Source organism: Pteropus vampyrus, unplaced genomic scaffold (assembly GCF_000151845.1).
Source record: "Pteropus vampyrus isolate Shadow unplaced genomic scaffold, Pvam_2.0 Scaffold145, whole genome shotgun sequence".
NCBI classification, from domain to species: Eukaryota; Metazoa; Chordata; class Mammalia; order Chiroptera; family Pteropodidae; genus Pteropus; species Pteropus vampyrus.
The window spans coordinates 2,203,739-2,223,240 of NW_011888926.1; the positions used below are offsets into that span (position 1 = coordinate 2,203,739).

The 19,502-nt window shown below is 38.0% G+C and overlaps 2 protein-coding genes across 2 annotated transcripts in view; one reads left to right on the plus strand and one right to left on the minus strand.

The window, feature by feature from the left end:
- XPNPEP3 (X-prolyl aminopeptidase 3) overlaps positions 1–19,264 on the minus strand; it is a 50,124-nt gene extending 30,860 nt beyond the window's left edge. Inside the window, exons 1-2 of the mRNA XM_011369061.2 lie at positions 19,072–19,264; positions 5,044–5,160 (exon numbers count right to left, since the gene is read on the minus strand). Coding sequence (XP_011367363.1) covers positions 5,044–5,160; positions 19,072–19,135 — 181 coding nt within the window. The 5' untranslated portion in view covers positions 19,136–19,264. The remainder of the gene's footprint in view (positions 1–5,043; positions 5,161–19,071) is intronic.
- On the plus strand, positions 12,291–14,135 carry DNAJB7 (DnaJ heat shock protein family (Hsp40) member B7). Its single transcript, XM_011369059.2, has one exon. The coding sequence runs from the start codon at positions 12,528–12,530 to the stop codon at positions 13,455–13,457; it is 930 nt and encodes a 309-aa protein (XP_011367361.1). The 5' UTR covers positions 12,291–12,527; the 3' UTR covers positions 13,458–14,135.
- Positions 19,265–19,502: the final 238 nt, after the last annotated feature.

Consider the following 19,502-nt stretch of genomic DNA (forward strand, 5'->3'; position numbering starts at 1 on the left):
AAAGTGGAGATAATAACAGTCCCCACTTCACAAAGTTGTCAGGAGGATTAATTAAGTTAATAAAATACTTAGAAGAGTAAGCACTATATAAACATTAGTCATAATTATTACAACAAAGATTTACAATTGAAGAAGTTGCCATCCTGGTAATCCAAAGCCAAGTGGGGCCTTGGACAACCACTGTTCCTATGAGAGGAATTATTTACGTAGAAGCCCTGAAAGTCTTTGGCTTCTGCGCTCAACAAGAATGAGTCTCAAGTGATTCAGGAGCTTCTTATCATTCAATTCTTTAGAAGATTCTTGTCTGGGGCTGATTCTTGCTAATCTTTACCTCAGAGAATTTCTGGATATGAATGAGAAATATACACAGAGGTTAAAGAGATAAATAGACAAGTCACTTATTTATAATGTACCAGTATTCAAAGCACGTGAAAGTTATTACATTTCAAAATTTTCTTTTTCTCCCAGTATTAAAAACACACTCTATAATTCTGCGCTAAATGATAGTTTATGAATTTTCTATAAGCTAGGTATCTGTATAATGGTACCTTGAAATGAGTAGTCAATATATATCACACATATAGGTTAAACATATAGATTTATTCACTTATAAACTTATATACATTAAGATTCATCTTTATATTAAAACCTAATCAGAAGATGAAGACAAGAGGAAAATGCATAATTAACATGAATATATAGTTATTTTTAAAATTCCATAGGTACATAGGAAATGAGAAAAGATACATTACTGTACAAAAACAGGTAGGCCTTGAAGTTAAATTGAAACAAAATTTTTTTAGACTACTACTCTGCTTATCAAGTGTAATCTATAAAAAAAAAGTGTTTTGAAATAGCTAGATAAATGTAAAATCATCATTTAGTAAATATTTGATGGTGGAGATGATAAAGATGTGAATGGACTGAAGAAACTGAGCGTGTCGGGATGAGGACATCAAAGAGGCCCGGGGAAGGCACACTATGTTTCAGAACGTGGCCTGTGGCCGAAGATCTGGTTTGTTCCTGTGTTACTAGGCATTCCAATCACCCAGAGAAATGAGTACCCACCAGGCCAGTGGCGAGCATCGGAAGCACCCAGGGAGCTCTTCAAAACACATGGCCTAAGCCTTTCCCTTGAGATTCTGATTCAGCAAGTCTACGGGATCCTGGCATGTATGTATAGTAAAAGCTCGCCCAATGGGCTAGGCAGATTCAAATGATTTTCAATTTGTCATTTCTTGGATATGTATTTTAATCTTTTAAAAAGTATAAAATCTCACCACCAAAATAAATCTCAATCTTTTAGATATTATTGAAGTCAATCATGTTTAACAAAACTTAAAAAAAAAAAATACACCCCTGCTCAAGGCAGAACTACAAATAAACTATCACTGAAAGATGGATACTTTCAAGGGAAGAAGAATTGGGAATTATTATCTATAACCTACTCTAGAACCAATTTTTAAATATTATACTTGACAATCACTGTATAGCCTCAGCCATGATAATTCATTATAAGGTAAATGGTAAAGGCATTCCCTCGCATTGTGGGCCCCACAGCTGTATCCTGATTACTTCCCAATGACTCTGTTCACTGCTGCAGTAGGAAGAAAGCCAAGAAGAAGTTCTGGATGTATCAGGCAAGTCATTCTGACAAGCCCGACTCTCCGAGCGGCCCTTTCTTAAAGCGCTCCAAACCATATCACACATTCTAAAATTAATTTTGCTTAAAAGTGTGAAATGTTAGAAATCTAAGTTTTTGGAACTAATGCTTCATTAGGCACTATTAGGCTTCCTATTCCCTGATAAGTTTCAGTGTTTGCGTGAGCTGGACACCTTGCTGTTCTGCTAATGAGAGCATTACTCCTGGTGCAAAGTCAGGGAACTACGTAAGTGTCTTTCTTGTACAGAGATTATAAAAAGAAGATTCACAGTTCATAATAGTATATAGCTCAGAATGCCACTTGCCTTCCTACATGGAGTCACTTTTTTTTCCCTGGGTGATAAGTGGCGGGCATATTAGTGACTGAGAAGGATGAAATGATATTTGTGTCTCGTAGCACAGGGGGGGCAATGTCATAAAAAGCAATGGTCTACAACGCTGATTTCTGCAGGGAAATGATAAGTTAAAAATCATTAGGAGGACCTGGGGGAGTCGATCTGACTCTTTATTTCTATCTAAAGCGGTAGTCACATAGCCAGAACAGAATTTCTCTATCTCTCATGTTATTCTGCTGAATATTTTCCAAGTTACTGTTGTTTCAGCAAAGTTAGGTAGGTACGGCCAAGAGAAATCCGGGGGAAGCAGCTCCCAAATTTCAGAAAAAGCAATTTCACTTCTAAAAATTAATTTTAAGGAAATAATTGTTCAGTACAGAGGGTGTGTACACACACACACACACCCTTTTATATGAAAAATAAGCCTAGAAAGCTATATATACACCAAAGTCTCGATAGCAATTTTCTCTGAGTATAGGAGTTATGAGTAATTTTTAACCCTTTTTCCAGGGTTAGAAAAATAAAGTACAGCTCAGTGCCAGAGTTAATTTATTTTATTCTTTCTTTCTTCGTTTCTTCTCTCTCTCTTACTTACTCTCTCTCTCTCTTTCCCTCTCTCCCTCCCTCCGCTCCCTCTCTCTCTTTTTCTTTCTTTCTTTCTTTTTGCATGCCTCGGGAATGACCCAGAGAATGTGCTTGTCTTAAGGTGACGGTCACCAGCATCAATTAAACATCACACGTAGGAATGCTATGTTTTCTAGGATTTGACATTTCCAGTGACCGAGAATTACTATATTTTGTAAATGGAACTACCACCACTAAAAACAGAATGCTATAAATAGAATGATGTCATTTGTTTCTAAAAATTATTGCTATACTAGAGCGATGTGAAAATAATAATAAAAGCAAGATATTTCGTGGCAAACTTTGGGGGTGAGGTTAGGATTATAATCCGTGAGTTACCTGGAAGCGCCACCAGTGAATATTCTTGGGGCAAATGGGAAATAGGTTAAAAAATATGTGCTTATCTATGTTCCCTAATTTTTCTATAATATATATGGAACACGTAATTAGAAAAGGGACTGAGATATTTTCCAAAAGTTTTAAGTACTGGCAAGTATTAGGAAAAGAGCTGTGCCAAACACAAAACCTTCTGGAGCAAACCAAGTATAGACAACATAATTTTATACCCAAAACTAACAAACTGACTTTGGCTCTGTAAAAGATTTTCCAAAAAAAATTATTACATGCTTTTTAATTTTTTTAATAATTTACTCTTCTTTCATCCTACAATCGTTTTAACACTTTCATACATTTTGTATCTCTACATGGAGAAAGACAAATGATTGATACTTTGGATATTTATACAGTTTTGCCTGATAGTTTAACACTTATAATTCTGTTTTAAAATTTTATCTACTTCTATTCCTTCTCATTTATCCCAATGCCCAAAACCCTATGTCCAGGAGAGCAAAAATAAAAACAGGCATCCCTTTTCCCCCATAGCTGATATGAACATATGCATACGTATGAACATACATGTGCGTATATTTACATTCATTTCTTATATTGTTAACATGCACATAACATACATAGCAAATGGTCTAGATACTGAGGCCATCGTCAAGGCCTGGAAAATGCAGCTCACCATGTGAAAAGATCTCACCACAAGAAATCAACAATTTTCAAAGCTGATAAAAATTAACATCAATTCTACATTTTTCTAAAAAAAAATTGAAGCTACAGGTGGGTTCATAGGGTAGAGAAATATTTAATACCAATTAGACTGCTATTAAGCTTACCTTACAGCTTTGAAAAACTCTGATTTCTTGTGTGATTCAGTGGTGAGCTGTATTTCCTGAGTTTTGACCGACTTTCCAGCAGGAATTTCAGTTTGATGAAGAATCAGCAAAAGGAAGCCCTAACTGAGAGACACACTGGTATTGTTCACTGAGAGGAGACAGTGAAAGAGTAACATATCTCTAAAGGTAATTTAGATTATTAACGTATATGCTCACAGAGAAAATACTGATTTAACTTATGGCAGAAGCAACAATTAATTTCCCTTGAAAATCTGATGGCTTTTTCTACAAAGCATTTGGTTTTTACTCTACCTGCCTCTTTGGGATGATATTCATTCACCACGGTTCATCCTTTAACTGCTTTAAAAAAATAAATAAATAAAACAAAGGCTTTTAGGCATGAATTTGAGTGATAGTGACACATCTTCTAGCACCTACACTGGAATCTTAGAGCAGAAAAAAACTTAGTGAGGTAAATCGCTATTGATTACAAAAATTAGTAAATATTTACCAATTTTTTGCATCACCTTTATCATTGCTATCACCTCTCAAAGCTGTGACAAACAGTTACAGTGCTCCTGGCTGGAAACTCGCCCCTCCCTCTGGGGTGGACTAGCTTATCTCCTTTTCTCCCAAATTCCACAGGGCTGCGGCCTTCCTTAGCCATGTCTCTTCCTAAAATGTACTTTCAATAAATCTTACTTTTTCTCAGAAAAAAAAAGGCTGTGACATAATTTAATATAAATTATTGCATAATTTATATAGAAATAGTTTTGTTAAACAAAATTTTGAAATGAGTATTTAACTCTTTCAATAAAAATGTGTTTTCTACAATGTTACAACATAGTGGTTCACTAGGACTCATAGTGAGAACACAATTGTAGAAACTATGTCTTAGAAAGTCATTGAACTTTTCTTTAAAAACATCCTAAACACATACTTTTCACTGATAATTTTGAACTACAAGGCTTATCATATTCATGGCCTCAGAGGTGCTGTTTGTAGACTACTACATGTAACTATTTAATTTTAAATTTAAATTATTTAAAATAAAACAAAAAAATGTAGTCCCTCGGCTGCACTAGTAACATAGTAAGCATATGATAGCCACTTGTGGCTAGCAGCGACTGTATTGAACAGCACAGATCTAGAACACCTCCACTGTGCAAAAAATTCTCCTGCATAGCATAGCTCTAGGTAAAAGCACCTGAGGAGAGAGGCAGTTACAGCTAAATGGCCTTACCTGGTCTGAGGAGGTGGGGGTGTGTGAGAGGGCTGGGCTGGCCTAAGTATCGGTTTGGAATCTTCCTCTCTGGGATGGGCTGGAGGGAGTACCTTCGCTGTGAACATGATATGCATCCTGAAAGAAAAATAAAGATGAAACGGAACAACAAATCTAGAAGGTCCTCGCAATATATATTCATTTATCTATCTCCAGCATTTGGACACTTTAGAAAATGCAAATTAGCATCACCTTCGATAATTATATAACCCTTCTGCCATGCCAGCCAGAGCATGTGTTGGACTCTAGGCATACAGAAACAAGATCACCTTAACCTCAGCAAGTTAGCGAACTGCAGTATAACTGAGGTGTATATACATCCAGCATGCTTGAGGGTGAATAAGCAGCTATGGGAACAGAAGGAAGGCAATCAATGAAAGCAGGGGAGGGGTTAGGAAGTATTTCACAGAGGGTGTGTAAAGCTGTGTCCTAAAATTCAGAAAAAGAATTAATATTTTTATTGAGAATTATGTGAAGTATGAGAAAATATGCACATGCTATCTCATTAAATCTTGGAATCTTAGAGCTGAATAAAATAATGTATGAAAAATGCTTACTAATAGCACATAATAAACACTATTATTAGCATTCGTTCGACAAAAATTTATTGAGCATGTGATTGGGAAGAACACACGCTGGGAAAGACACAAGAATAAGACAAGACGTTTGCTCTGGTCTTCAAAGAATATACAGCGCTTTGCAGATACTGCATTTTTTTAATAAATTGAAGGTTTGTGGCAATCCTGCATCAAGCAAGTCTATTGGCGTCATTTTCCCAACAGCATTTGCTCACTTTGTGTCTCAGTCTCATTTTGGTAATTCTCACAATATTTCAAACTTTTTAAATTATTGTTGTATTTGTTAAGGTGATCTGTGGTCAGTGATCTTTGACGTCACTATTGTAATTGTTCTGGGATGCCATGAACCACATTCATATAAAGATGGCGAACTTAATGGATAAATGTGTGTTCTGACTGCTCCATCAACCCACTATTCCAGTGTGCCCCCTCTCCATGAGCCTCCCTGTTCCCTGGGACACAACGATATTGAAATGAGGCCAATGAATAACCGTACATGGCCTCTTATTAGAGACAGACAGAAGCCAGAAGAGGGGGAAGCAATGTGACCATGGAGACAGAGACTGGAGTGACGTGGCCACAACCACTAGCCAAGGTACCCCTACACCAGGAACTGGAAGAGGTGAAAACCGGATTCTCTTCTGGAGCCTTCGGAAGGAGTGCAGCCCTGCTGACACTGGATTTTTGACTTCTGGCCTTCAGAACTGTGAGGGAATACACCACTGCTGTTCTAAGCCACCACATTTGTGGCAATGTTACAGTAGCCTCAGGAAACTGATACGATGACCTACTAAGACTACAACTTGCAATTTGAAAAACACTGCATTATAAGCCTTTGTCATCATACTGAGGTCAGCTCCAGTTCGGAGGGAGGGGGAAGTGAGGTTCCTGAGTACAAAGGTATCCTGAGACCAGCCTCTGCCTCCCGAAACATCACATTCCCTACACTGATGCTTGCAACACCCTCAGAAACGGCCTTCCTCAAAGCACAGTAGTTGTTGGCCACTTAATTTTTTAGTTTCCTGACCCTTGACATTTGTGCTTCTTGAGAGTAGAGACGGCACTGGAAAGAGATGGTAGCGGGTTGTCCATGAATAAGATGGTGGAACGATGGGATGGGGTGGTAGGAGGAAATAGAAGACAATTAAAAGTTTAGCACAATGACCCAAACTTCTTTTACCAGTAAAAAAACTCGTCCTATCAAAGCTCACACAATATAGGATGCAGCTCCACTCTCTGCATTACAACAAATAGTAGAGATAGTATATTTATTGCTTTTTAATCACAGCTGGTCATTGAAGACAAACTGATCATGATAACAGCTGAAATTTATTCCGTTTTTATTATGTCCCAGAAAGTATTCTAAGCACTCTGCATGTGTTAACTTATTTAATTCTCATAGCTGTGTGAGGTAAGTACTATAAATTTTTAACCAATTTTTGAACTGGTAACATTCATATGGATCAAAGTTCAAAAGATACAGAAGGGATTTACAGGGAAAAGCCATCCTCCCATAGCTGTCACTGAGTGTGGAGGAGGGACTATTCCACATGCAACTAACTGCTGCCACTCTCCTGCTGGATCCAGTTAGCTCTGGGCCAGAGCGCACTGTTTCTCATACACCCTCTCAGAGGCCGTCTGACCCCGTCCCCTCTGCCTCAGACGTGCTGGGTCCTGGAAGAGGGAAGCACATCAAGCTTTCCCCTTTATGCAGGGTGGGATACGCCCCAGGACCCCTCTTCATTCTGCCGTGTCCTGTATACCCCTTTAGTGCCTGCCACACGGGGCAGAAGACATCTGAGTCATCTGTCCTCTTGCCCGCTGCCCAAGATGCGCCTCATATGTCAGTTCCCTTAATAAACTCTTCAGATGGAGTTGTCCATCTCTTTCTCTTTTGGCTGGCCCAGGAAATTTTACATAATATCAAGTTACCCTGTACCCCTCTCTCAAAGCAGCTAGTATTACTGCTTTTTTTGCCGAAGCCAAATCTATCAAAATGATCTTCTTTAAACTAGTAGCATGTTTGAAGTAGATACTATTACAGTACTTCCCATTTAAAAGTGAGAAAAAAGACACACAGAAGGTTAAAAAATTTGCCCACGATGAAGAACTACTAGAACAGAACTAGGATTTGAACAACAATTTACAGAGCCCATGACCATGAGACAACACTGTCTACACTATCATTTCAACAGTAAAATAACTAAATGTAAAAAGTTAACCAATTTTCTATTTTTTTTTTTTTTTTTTTAATGTTCAGATGAGATGATACTAGAATATTCAATCCTTCTAATTTGGACCATTTCCAAGCAGAGGAAGCTTAACTCTTAACGCAAACAACAACAAAAACCTTTAACATGAGACATAAATTGAGATGTTTATTCTTAGTAAATTTAAAAAATCCTGTTGGCTTTTTACCCTACATTCAAGTACACAGGATTTTTTGCTCAAGGTCATGTACCAGTAGATCCCTCTTTTCTGTGGTTTCAATTACCCGCGGTCTGAAAATATTAAATGGAAAATTTCAGAAAGAAACAATTCATAAGTTTCAATTGTGCACCGTTCTGAGTAGCATGATGAAATCTCGTGCCATCCCGCTCTGTCCTGTCCAGTGTGTGAATCATCGCTTCGCCCAGCATAGTCACTTAAGTAGCCACCCTGGTTAATGAGATCCACTGTCAAGGTATCGCAGCGCTTGTGTTCAAGTGACCCTTATTTTACTTAATAATGCCACATTTGCATTACTTTAATTGGTTCTGTTTTTATTGTTGTTAAGCTCTTTCTGTGCCTACATTATAAATTAAGCTTTATCATAGGCATGTACGTATAGGAAAAAACACAGTATACATACACAGGCTTTGGTACTATTTGCAGTCTCGGGAATCTACTGGGGGTCTTGGAATGCATCCCTTGTGGATAATGGGGGACTACTGTAATTAGTTAATGGTGTATCAAGTCCTATTTCTAAAATATCCAATTCAAAGGATCCTTAGTTTAGATCCTCAATTCACCTGGACTACTGCAATAGTCTAACTGGTCTTCACTCTCTTCATTCATCCTCTACAGGCTACATTATTTGCAAAGTGATCCCTCTAGTCTTTTGCCTCAATCTCTTCAAAGGTATTTTCAACCAATCAGGTTTAAACTCCAGGATCTGTCCTTAACTTTCCAGCTTTCTTCACAATACACTTAGAATTTTCTATCAAAATATGCTTCAAACTCTAGCTTAGCATCCTCCTGGCCCCTGCTCACTCCTCTGGAATAATTCCCAAAAAACATTATTGCAGCCGTACAAAACTACTCCAAGAGCCCCAGCAAATGAGTCTATATTGTAAGTGTTTGCCTTCAAAAATGCAAGTTCTCTTGGTCTAAATTGGCCTGTTCCAGCTTCTATGTACCCAACTTCTCAAAAAACAGGTCCAACATCACTTAATCCAGAAAGCCTTCTCTAATAACTCACCATCTCTACTGCTTCTGATGCAAATGCCCCTCCTCAGTGCTCCTGTGCTTAATTCTATTTTAATACCTAGGACACTGCCATAATTGCTAGTTTAGTTTGCCAGTCTACTATAAACTCTTGGAAGGCCGGGATCATTCCCTATTTGACTTTATTCCCCCAGTAATGATTGGATTTGGAATATATTTTGAAGGTCACAAACCAGCAAGTCTGGCTTCTGATTAAGCTGCAGGGAGTAAGAAAGAAATTAAGGATGATTCCCAGGTTTTGGGTCTGAACAAGGGGGTGGATGAACAAGTGGGGGTTGTATCATTAAATGAGATGGAAAAGCTTGAGAAAATTATTGGAATGCCAACGGAGAGGTCAAATAGTCAGTCTTAAGTTTGTGGGGGAAAGTAGCTGGTTAATACATAAATTAAGGCATCATATGCACACAGATGGCATCTAGAGCCTTGGGAGTGGCTATTACCTAGGGAGATGGTGCAGATAAAGTACAGTACTATGTTATTTTAGTATGAGAAGGAAAAGCAGAGGAGCAGAGGAGAAAGGAGGAAAACTTGAACAAATGTGGTATTTAGGAAGTTAAAGAAAGTGTTTAAAGAAGGGGAAAGTGCTCAACTGTGTCATGTGCTGCCAACTATGAGGCAAAAAAAAAAAAAAAAAAAAAGGCTGAATTTGGCAACACGGAAGTCACTAGAGACAAGAATAGTTTTAGTAGAGTATAGAAGATAGAAGCCAAAATGGGAGGTGGTCAAAACATACAAATTTCCAATTATAAGATAAATAAATTCCGGGGATGTAACGTATAGCACAGTGATTACAGTTAACGATTCTGTATTGTATATTTGAAAGTTGCTTAAAGAGTAGATCTTAAAAGTTCTTATAAGAAAAAAGCGTTAACTATGTGAGGTGATGGACGTAACTAAACTTATTTTGGTAATCATTTCACGATATATACATATATTAAATCATTACGTTGTATACCTTAAATGTGTAAAATGTTATATGCTAATTGTATTGCAATAAAACTGTAGAAAAAGAAAAAGAAGGTAGAAGCTAGATTGGGAGTGTGCCAAAGAGAGAATGGGGTGGAAGAAAGCACAGACATTGAGTAGAGAGAACAGTTTTGAGAAATTTTATTGTGAGAGGATCAGAGAAATGGCACAGCAGCTGGCAGGGGCAAGAGACCAAGGGGCGGGGAATCCAGAAGCAAATCCTCGCCTGACACTTTCACGCTCTATTGAAATTAGTTTTCAATGTTTTTTCCAATTATATGAATTCCTCCAGAGCAGAATTTTCTAGCTCCTCTGTATCATAGGTTTTCAATACATGTTTATGGAATGTCTAGGATCTAAACTCTTAAGTCCTGGACCAAGAAATGCGAGGGAGTGGAAAGAGCAGAATTTGGAATCAGAGACTTAAATTTAATTTTTAGATTTTTCATCAGCAAGTTAGGTAGTCTTAGAAAAATTACTTTACTTTTCAGAAACTCAGGTTTCTTATGGGTACAAAATATTTATTTTGGTGGACTGCTGTCACAGTTAAATGAGAAACTGCATGTAAGTTAGTTGGTACAGGGTCTGATGCAAAGATGGCACTCAAATAATGTTCAATATTATTACTGCTATTTATTACTGCACATAAGTTAGTTGGTACAGGGTCTGACACAAAGATGGCACTCAAATAATGTTCATTATTATTATTGCTATTTATTTTCAATGGCAGGCAAATATAATCATGTGTATACCAAACATACATACATACATGTGAGCACATATACTGTAGAGAAGTAAAATTATTTGAGTTTAAGAGTTTTGCAATACCTCTAGTCAACTGGTATAACGAAACAAACACCAAGTAAAAAACAGTCAAAGCTAGCAAATGGTCTTGAAAGGCTGTCTAGAAATGTACACTACTGTTTTATTTCTCATTAGATTATCATTTAACTGAGGGGTTTATAAATGTGATAAAAATAAAACAAATACAATATAGAGGAGGAAAAACAGAGATCATCATAAGGAATTTCCTGGGACAATAAAATGAGCCAGGAATAGAATACAAGTCTTTTTAATTTAGGTCTAGCCGACCGACGATTTAAATTGTCACCACCCCCCACCCCAAATCAACTTTGGTCTAGTTCGCTTCCAACTGGCTTTTCTAATCCTTTCCCACACACAACTGATTTTCCACATAGTAGCCACTGACCTGTTAAAAATGTAAATCAGATGCATACCCGCCACCACCCCACCCCCGCCACCGCCATGGCTTCCCACTATGCTTGAAATGAATACTAGCTTTGTTTGTAATAGCTCAAAACTGGAAAAGAAACATAATGTCCGTCCACATGGCTAGTAGCTACTGTGTACTGGATCGTCATATGGCTGACTCTCTGTCATCTAGATCTCAGCTCTAATGTCATCTCTTCAGAGGCCTTCTAAAACCAATCTAAGGTAGCTCTCTGCCCCAATCACATTACTTTTTTTTGAGCACATATCAGATTATCTCCAAATATTTTTATTCTTTGTAATTCATTATATTGTAAACACCATGAAAACTGGCATTTTTTTGTTCAATACTCTTATCAACAGTGGCTCAAACTGTGTCTTACACAAAGTAGGCATTCAATAGTTATATACTGAATATATAATGCAGAGTTTTCAAAATCTTTAACTATACTTTAAGTGGGCGAGATACCATCATCTCAAATGACTCACGACTGGCATACAAAAAGCTTGTATAGTAGGCTACCTCCCCAAGAAGCCTTCCCTGATACCTCAGTTCTGGGGTGGGTGTCTGTCATATGATTGCTTAGCAGGTAGTGTTTCCCCCATCAGAGGCTTTATTATATTGTAATCAAGTGACTTGTTTATATCTCCTACTCAAGTATAAATCTCTTGACTGAAATAAACATATCAACTGTTTGAATACTTTTTTCACAGTTCACGAATTCTTCATTTGTCCAAAACAAAACATGGAGGAGCTGGGAAGGCACTTATTAATAAAGGTTCAGTAAACTAGAGGTCATATTATGCAAGTGGCATGCGGTGGCCATCGGCAACAGGTCACACTGGTATTGTTTGAGGATTCCAGGGAAATATAGGGGAAATAGTGTAGAGGGTCCAGGACGATCTGGCAATACTCTGGACAAGTTCCATTTGGAAGGTCTAAGCCCCACCCCCACCCCAGAATGACAGCATAATGCAGCCATCTCTGACATGTTTGTAACTCTGCTTGCAACACAATCAGTATCCTAACGTCTCCTAGCAGTGGCCCACTGTAATAACACTGTCTTCAATGTAAAAACGTGCCTACCTGCAGTCACTCTACCACCACCACCAGCAGAGCCTGAGCTGAGAGGAAACCACGGTTCTCATGACCCGGAGCACCCCTTTCCAACAACCTGTTAAAGCATGGTGGATTACTATGAAGTTCTAGGAGTGCAGAAATATGCTTCGTGTGAGGACATTAAAAAGGCTTATCATAAAGTGGCACTTAAATGGCACCCGGATAAAAATCCAGAAAATAAAGAAGAAGCCGAGAGAAAATTCAAAGAAGTAGTTGAGGCGTATGAGGTATTATCAAATGACGAAAAACGGGACATTTATGATAAATATGGCAAAGAAGGATTAAATAGCGGAGGCGGAAGTAATTTTGATGATTCTTTTGAGTATAGCTTCACATTCCGTAAGCCGGAGGATGTCTTTAAAGAAATTTTTGGTGAAATGAACTCATTTTCATTTCATTTCTTTGAAGATTCACTTGAGGACCTTTTAAACAATCCAAGAAGCTCCTATGGAAGCAGAAACGGAGGTGCAAGATCCTTTTCCTCTACCTCCAGTGAATATCCAGTTTTTGAGAGATTTTCTTCACTTGATACAAGATACACACCATACGGTTCCCTGGGCCGTGAGGGCCTTAATTCTTTCTCTTCCTTGGCATTTGATGACAGTGGGATGGTCGACTACACATCTTTTATAACTTCAGGTAAAACTGTTAATGGCAGAAATATCAATGCAAACAGAATTATTGAGGATGAAGAAAGAGAAGTTGATGATGGCGAGCTGAAGGCCTTCCTCATAAATGGTGTGGCAGATGAAGAGGGCTTTGCGGAAGAACACAGCTGGAGGAGACAGTCATTCAACTATTATTCACCAAAATCCTACAGCCCCAAACATGTACCTCAATATACTTTTGTGGACAATGATGAGCAAGGTATACCGTGGGCCACTAGCAACAGGGATCCCTCTATTTTCTCAGCAGGATTCAAAGAAGGTGGTAAGAGGAAAAAAAAGAAGCATAAAAAGGTGCAGAAGAAGAAGTCAACCAAAAGGAATCGTTAAATTGATCCTTCAGACACATTATGTTCATATAACATTTGAACATGATTCTTTGTGTTTTGGTTAATCACAGAGTTTTGTAGATAACATTTATTTAATAGTATACTAAGATTATGTTTTTAACACATTTAGCAGGATTGTTGACATGTGCTCAGTGGTGGTTTGGATTAGGTACATCAGAAAAAGATGAGTTGTGACAGTGATGTTAAGAATTTGGAAAACGGCAAAGATTATTTTACTTTTGGTTTTGAGCTAAATATTTGCATAGTTTTTCAGTAGAGTTTATGATCTGTTTCATTCTTTTTCTCTAATTAAAACTACATACTTCTGAAATATGTATGACATTAGAAGCTAAAAATGTATTAAGATATACAGGTTTAGAGAATGTAACTACTCATGAAGTGACTTTTTTTCCATTAGAGGCATAGCATTTGACACAAAACTTAGATAATATAAATTAAAAATTAAAGTACAAATTATTTTCTTTTAATTTAAAAATAGCCAGACTTACATTTGCACACCCATGTTCACAGCAGCACTTATAACAGGCAGAGATGGAACCAACTCAAATGTAAATCAATTAATAAAAACGTAAAACATTCATACATACAGGCATATACATACAGTGGAATATTACTCAGCCTTAAAAAAGAAGGAAATCCCTTTAGATTATGTGCTACAACATGAATGAACTTTGAGACATTATGCTAAGTGAAATAAGCCAGTCATAGAAAAACAAAAACTTTGATTCTACTTATATGAGGAATCTAAAGTCAAATTCATAGAAACAGAAAGTAAATTGTGGTTAACAGGGGCAAGGGGGAGGGGGAAAGGAAGAGTTGTTAATGGGTATAGTTTCAGGTTAGCAAGATGAAAATTCTGGAGATCTGCTTCACAATTGTATATTTATTTTTATTTTTATTTTATTTATTTTTTTTAAGCCTGGTCTTCCTAGGTGGTCTCCCATCCAAGTACTAATCAGGCCCGACTCTGCTTAGCTTCCGAGATCAGACGGGATTGGGCGCGGCGCGTTCAGGGTGGCATGGCTGTAGACTACAATTGTATATTTAAAAATGATTAGTGTGGTAAATTTTGTTGTATGTATCTTACTCTGATTAAAAAAAAAAAAAAAAAAAGCCAGACTTACGATAGATTCCTCAGAGCACTCTGGCTATATCGTGTGGGATAGGCCATCAGTGGATCACTTCAGGTAAAACTTTCTATTATCTTTGAGTATGTACAAAGGATCTACAAAAGCATTACTCTAAAACACCTCCTTTAGCTATAACTTAGGGTTATCATGAAAAGAAAATAGATGAGTTATAGATATATCAGATACTGAGCAAGTGGTTTCATCTAAATGTTTGTATACATTTGCTTCTTTGATTACTTCTTAGCTTTCTGTAATTACTTTTTAAAATACATTGCTTTTCGGCCTATTATTTCTATTCTTTCATTCAGTTAACATTATTTTTTGAGTACCTATTGTTTGTCAGGTAGTGTTCTAGGTACATAGGATACAGTAATGAACAGTAAGAACCTTAGCTGTCACAGCTTCCAAACTGGAAACAATAAACAAATATTAGGTAAAATATTATGTTAGTCATAGGTGCTAAGGAAAAAAAATAAAGTAGGGAAAGCAGATAAAAGCTTTGGAGTATGGGAGTTGAAATTTAAGCTAAGGTAGCCAGGGAAAAGTGATGGTTACATCAGAGTAAAGATCTCAAGGAAGTGAAGCTGTTAGCCATGTGGCTATCAGGTGAGACAGAATTCCAGGCAGAAGGAATAACGGATGAAACATCCCTAAGGCAGGCTGTGTAAGGTGTATTTGAGGAACATGGAGATCAGTGGTAGCCAATTAAGAGAGCAAGTAAATGAAGAAAGGAAACAGGAGATCAGATCATGCAGGAACTGCTAGATCACAATATGGACTTTGGTATTATATATGGGACAGGAAGCCGTTAGAAGTTTTGAGCAGAAGAGTGAAATAAACTGACATATTTAAACAGGCCTATGTTGACTGCTGTCATTGCAAAAAGTCTCAAAGCAAGCAAGGAAATCAGGTTATTGCCACAATCCAGGGAAGAGACTGTGGTAGCTTGGTCTAGGGCGGTGAAGTTAGGGTTGGTAAAGAGTTTTCAAATTCTGAATATATTCTAAAATTAAGGCCAAACAGAATATGTTGACAGACTATATGTTGGACAGGAGTCAAGGTTTTCGGCCTTAGCCACTGTAAGCAGGAAGTTGCCATTATTTGACATAGGGCTGCAGGTGTTAAGTTTTGGATGTGCCACATTTGAGATGCCTGTATTTATAAAGCAACTGAAAAGTACTGCCTGCATTGACTTACATCCTGCATGTTCCTTGTCACTGAATTATTCCTTTTTTAACAAAAAGATCTATTGATATTTAATTTTTTATCGCTTAGAAATGTAATTACTGTAAATTTTAATGTGACTAAAAGATAGGGGTAAATAATCGAGCGGCACTAAAACCCAATCATCTTTGGCTGGAAAAGTACAATTCAGTGGTATTTAGCAGGGCAACAAATATGGAAACTAGAAAAATTACAATGTCTATTTTTTAAAAAGACTGTTATAGTAGTATGAGCTTTTATTTCATCGTTTGATTTTTAGTTGGTAGGTTAGGGAGAGGTCATTCGTTCTATAGGAGGGACTGGGGACAATGAGCACTTAAAGCTTATTTTCAGAAAATCACGAAAGCCTATTTTAATTGGTACTTATATAAAATGTAATATTTAGTAGACTATCTGTCATCATGTATGTGGAATTAATCAGTCAGAAAAAAATATAATTTTCCAACAACAAATGCAAAAACCAGTGTCTGAAAACTTAATGCAATCACATGCCTTCTGGTCCATTTCCCATTCCTGACAGAGAACTAAAAATTCAGATTTAGTCTTACTCAATAGCTTAAAATTATTCAATGGTTCCGCACTGCCAGAGGAAAAAGCTCATTGTTTCCAAAAAGTCCTCCATGAATTAGCCACCAGCTTTCTCCCCAACTTGATTTTCTATCATCTCTTCCTACACATCTTATGCTTGAGCCCAAGTTTTCTCAATATGTGTTCCAAGGGACATAGGTTCAAGAATTGTCACAGAAAAAAGTGTCTATGGTCAAACACAGAAAAAAAGGCTCCATGGTCAAATATATTTTGCAAATTACTGCTAAATACATTTCTGCCTTAGAGACAGAATTAGTTCGTCATGGGTGCTATGAAATGCAGCATTCCCTGTACTTATTTTACCACAGAGCCATTTTGGTGTAATACCTATTAATATGCCCAGGAACATATCTCGAAAATGCTCCTCCAGGCTTACTAAGGATTGAAAAGCTTTGTACCAGCCATTCTGTTTCAGGATTCTATGCCTTTGCATGTTCTCTCTGCTGAGAAGGCTCTATTACTCCAGTCTGTTTGATGAAAGCGTTCTTTCAGGTCTCAAAATCAAACATCTCTTAATCTTTTAAAAGCATTCCCATACTTCCGCTTTGCCCCTCTCTGCTCCCAGAAAATACCTATCCTTCTTTCCTTTCCTCCACCTCTCTCTAAATTTAGTATATTACAATTACTTGCTTTTTTGATCTGTGTCCTGTGATAGAAATTTTTTGTGCTTAGTGCTCATATGTGGTGCTCAATTAATGTTTGTTGAATGAATTAACTGCAAACAGGCTTTTAAAAATTATTCTGTGCTTATTCTTTAATATTTTCAATATTTCCTTTCCCCATCTCGGTCTTATGGTTATCTTAAATGATGTAGTCTTTTAAAATACAACTAACTTATGCATCATCGGTGCTTTATTTTGCTTTTTTCTCAGATGACTAGTTGGTGTTAATATCTGCATATTCCAACTAATGAAATTACACTCTTAACTAGGTTAACCTTTAGCTAGTCAATACAATACATTTTCACTTTAGGAATGCACGACTTTCACAGATGTGAGTTTCCTATAGTACTCCATACTCTGGACCCAAAGCCTTTCTAAAAAAGGGCAACCAAGAGCATCAGAAACAATAAGTTCCATTTCTGAGCACCTCAAGTCAGTGGAATTTTCAATTTCTAAAACTTAGTAAAATTCCAGAATAATACAAGATTTACAACCCATTACTGCTTTTCCTGAGCCCCCAAGTCACTTTAGTCAAGACTCTATTACTATTCTTTGCTATAATGTCATTTATCTGTTGTCTATCACTCTGACCAGACTGTGAGCAACTCCAGGAAAGTGGAGATTCATCCACAATGACCAGTAACTCAAAGGTAACTGAATGATTCTTTCTGGCTCAATAAAAGTTCCAAAAGGACTCTAAGCCAGAATGAGATCTACTGATATAACAGAAAAAAAACTAGATGGCAATCATACAACTAAATTTCCTGACTTACTATTTTTGATCCTATGTTAGTTCCAGTTCTCCATCAGTAAAATTAGGACATCTGCCCTACCTTATCGGACTTGCAAAGATCCAAGGGGAACATTCATTCATTCAAAAAGCCAATATAAGAGGTGGTTAAATTTACTTATTCCATTGAGACAAAGTGAAGCATAATTATGAATATATTTTTCAAATATCTTGATGTGTATAATACAGTGTGTAATACAGTATCTAGTCCTAAACCTTGATTAATCAGATTTTACACAAAGCCTCAACAAATCCAAAAAAAGTCACAAGTAACAGATGGCTCCAGCTCTAAATCATAGGTCGCATCCTCTGTGATTACCATTAATGCACATCTGTTCACCTATTGCCATGGAGAGGGACAGTTTTCTGCAGCTTAACTATTAGAACCAAAGAGCAAGGTCTGTGCACTAGATAAAGATTATTCTTTTTTAAAGTAGAGTAAGTCTTGATTTAATTACCATTTCATTTTCAGGAAATTCAAGTATATTAACACAAGAAACATATGCCGATACATAGCTTTGAAGTCAAATACCATATGTTCTGGTTCACACATCCGCCCAAAAAACTGAAATGTGATCCAATGGCAAATCCACCTGCAAGGCAGATTATTCAGCTTTTATTGATCAAGCTTTACGTTCTCAGATTAATCGCTAACGAGATAGTACACTCTGAATAAAGGGGCCCCCTTATTCAGGGACTCCTTCATCTTGTCTTTACAAACAGGGCTTTCAAACATAAAAAGTCTCAGGAGTATTTCTAAACATTACCTCTCCTGAGAGGAATAGCTCAAAGGATGTTACTAAATATTGTTCAATCTGAACCCAGTTCTCAAATCAACTCTTTGAAAACACAAAAACAGAATTTTAGGTTAATCTAATAGAAACAAGAGCTACTTGATGCGAGACACTTTGTCACCTAAGCAACTTCTATGAGGCCGAGTAAGTTTGAAGATAGTTCCCTCTTTGCAATCATTTCAGCTTCCCAGAATACCTGACAGGTAAAGAGAACACAGGGCCCACCCTCTTCTAGGAGCGGCAGGTAAAGAAGAAGTCCGAGGAGCGCACAGAGGGTTTGGAGACCCTAGCAGAAGGGTCCGCCGAACCAGCGATCGCCTGAGAGCAGCTTGGATCCCTCTGCGGAGCCTGAGGCTTCTCAGAGAGCAAGCCCCCGGGAGGGGACACAATGGGAGGTGAGTCTAACCTGAGAGGCTGCGGGCGCTTGCTACCGCGGGAACCAGCTTAGCTGTTGAGAGTAACCAAGGCATGACAGCCTCGCTCACGCGTCCGGAAGGGAAGGAGCAGAGCAGCGGGAGAAGCTGCGTACCGCCACGCTGCGTCGCCAGGAAACCGGGCCAGGCGCCCCGCCCCTTCCGGCCGGCGCCAGTCTCGGGCTTTCCTCCCACGGCGGCGCAAAATGCTGACGTCACGCAAGAGCGGTGACCACCGCTCCGGCCGGTCCGCCCTCTCGGCGTCCTGACGTCGTGCTCCCCTCAATGCTCACACTCACTGGGTGTCCAATTGTAAGTGACTCCCTGAAGGGGCTGGTACCTATCGCCTTCTTTCAGGCACGATGGCGGGAGTGGACGCCTCCAGAGGACTGTTTCAGAGTTAAGACTATGAGAGCGCGGACGA

Bases quoted from the DNA above. Each gene is read 5' to 3' on its own strand.
- DNAJB7 (XM_011369059.2), top strand. From the start codon at position 12,528: ATGGTGGATTACTATGAAGTTCTAGGAGTGCAGAAATATGCTTCGTGT.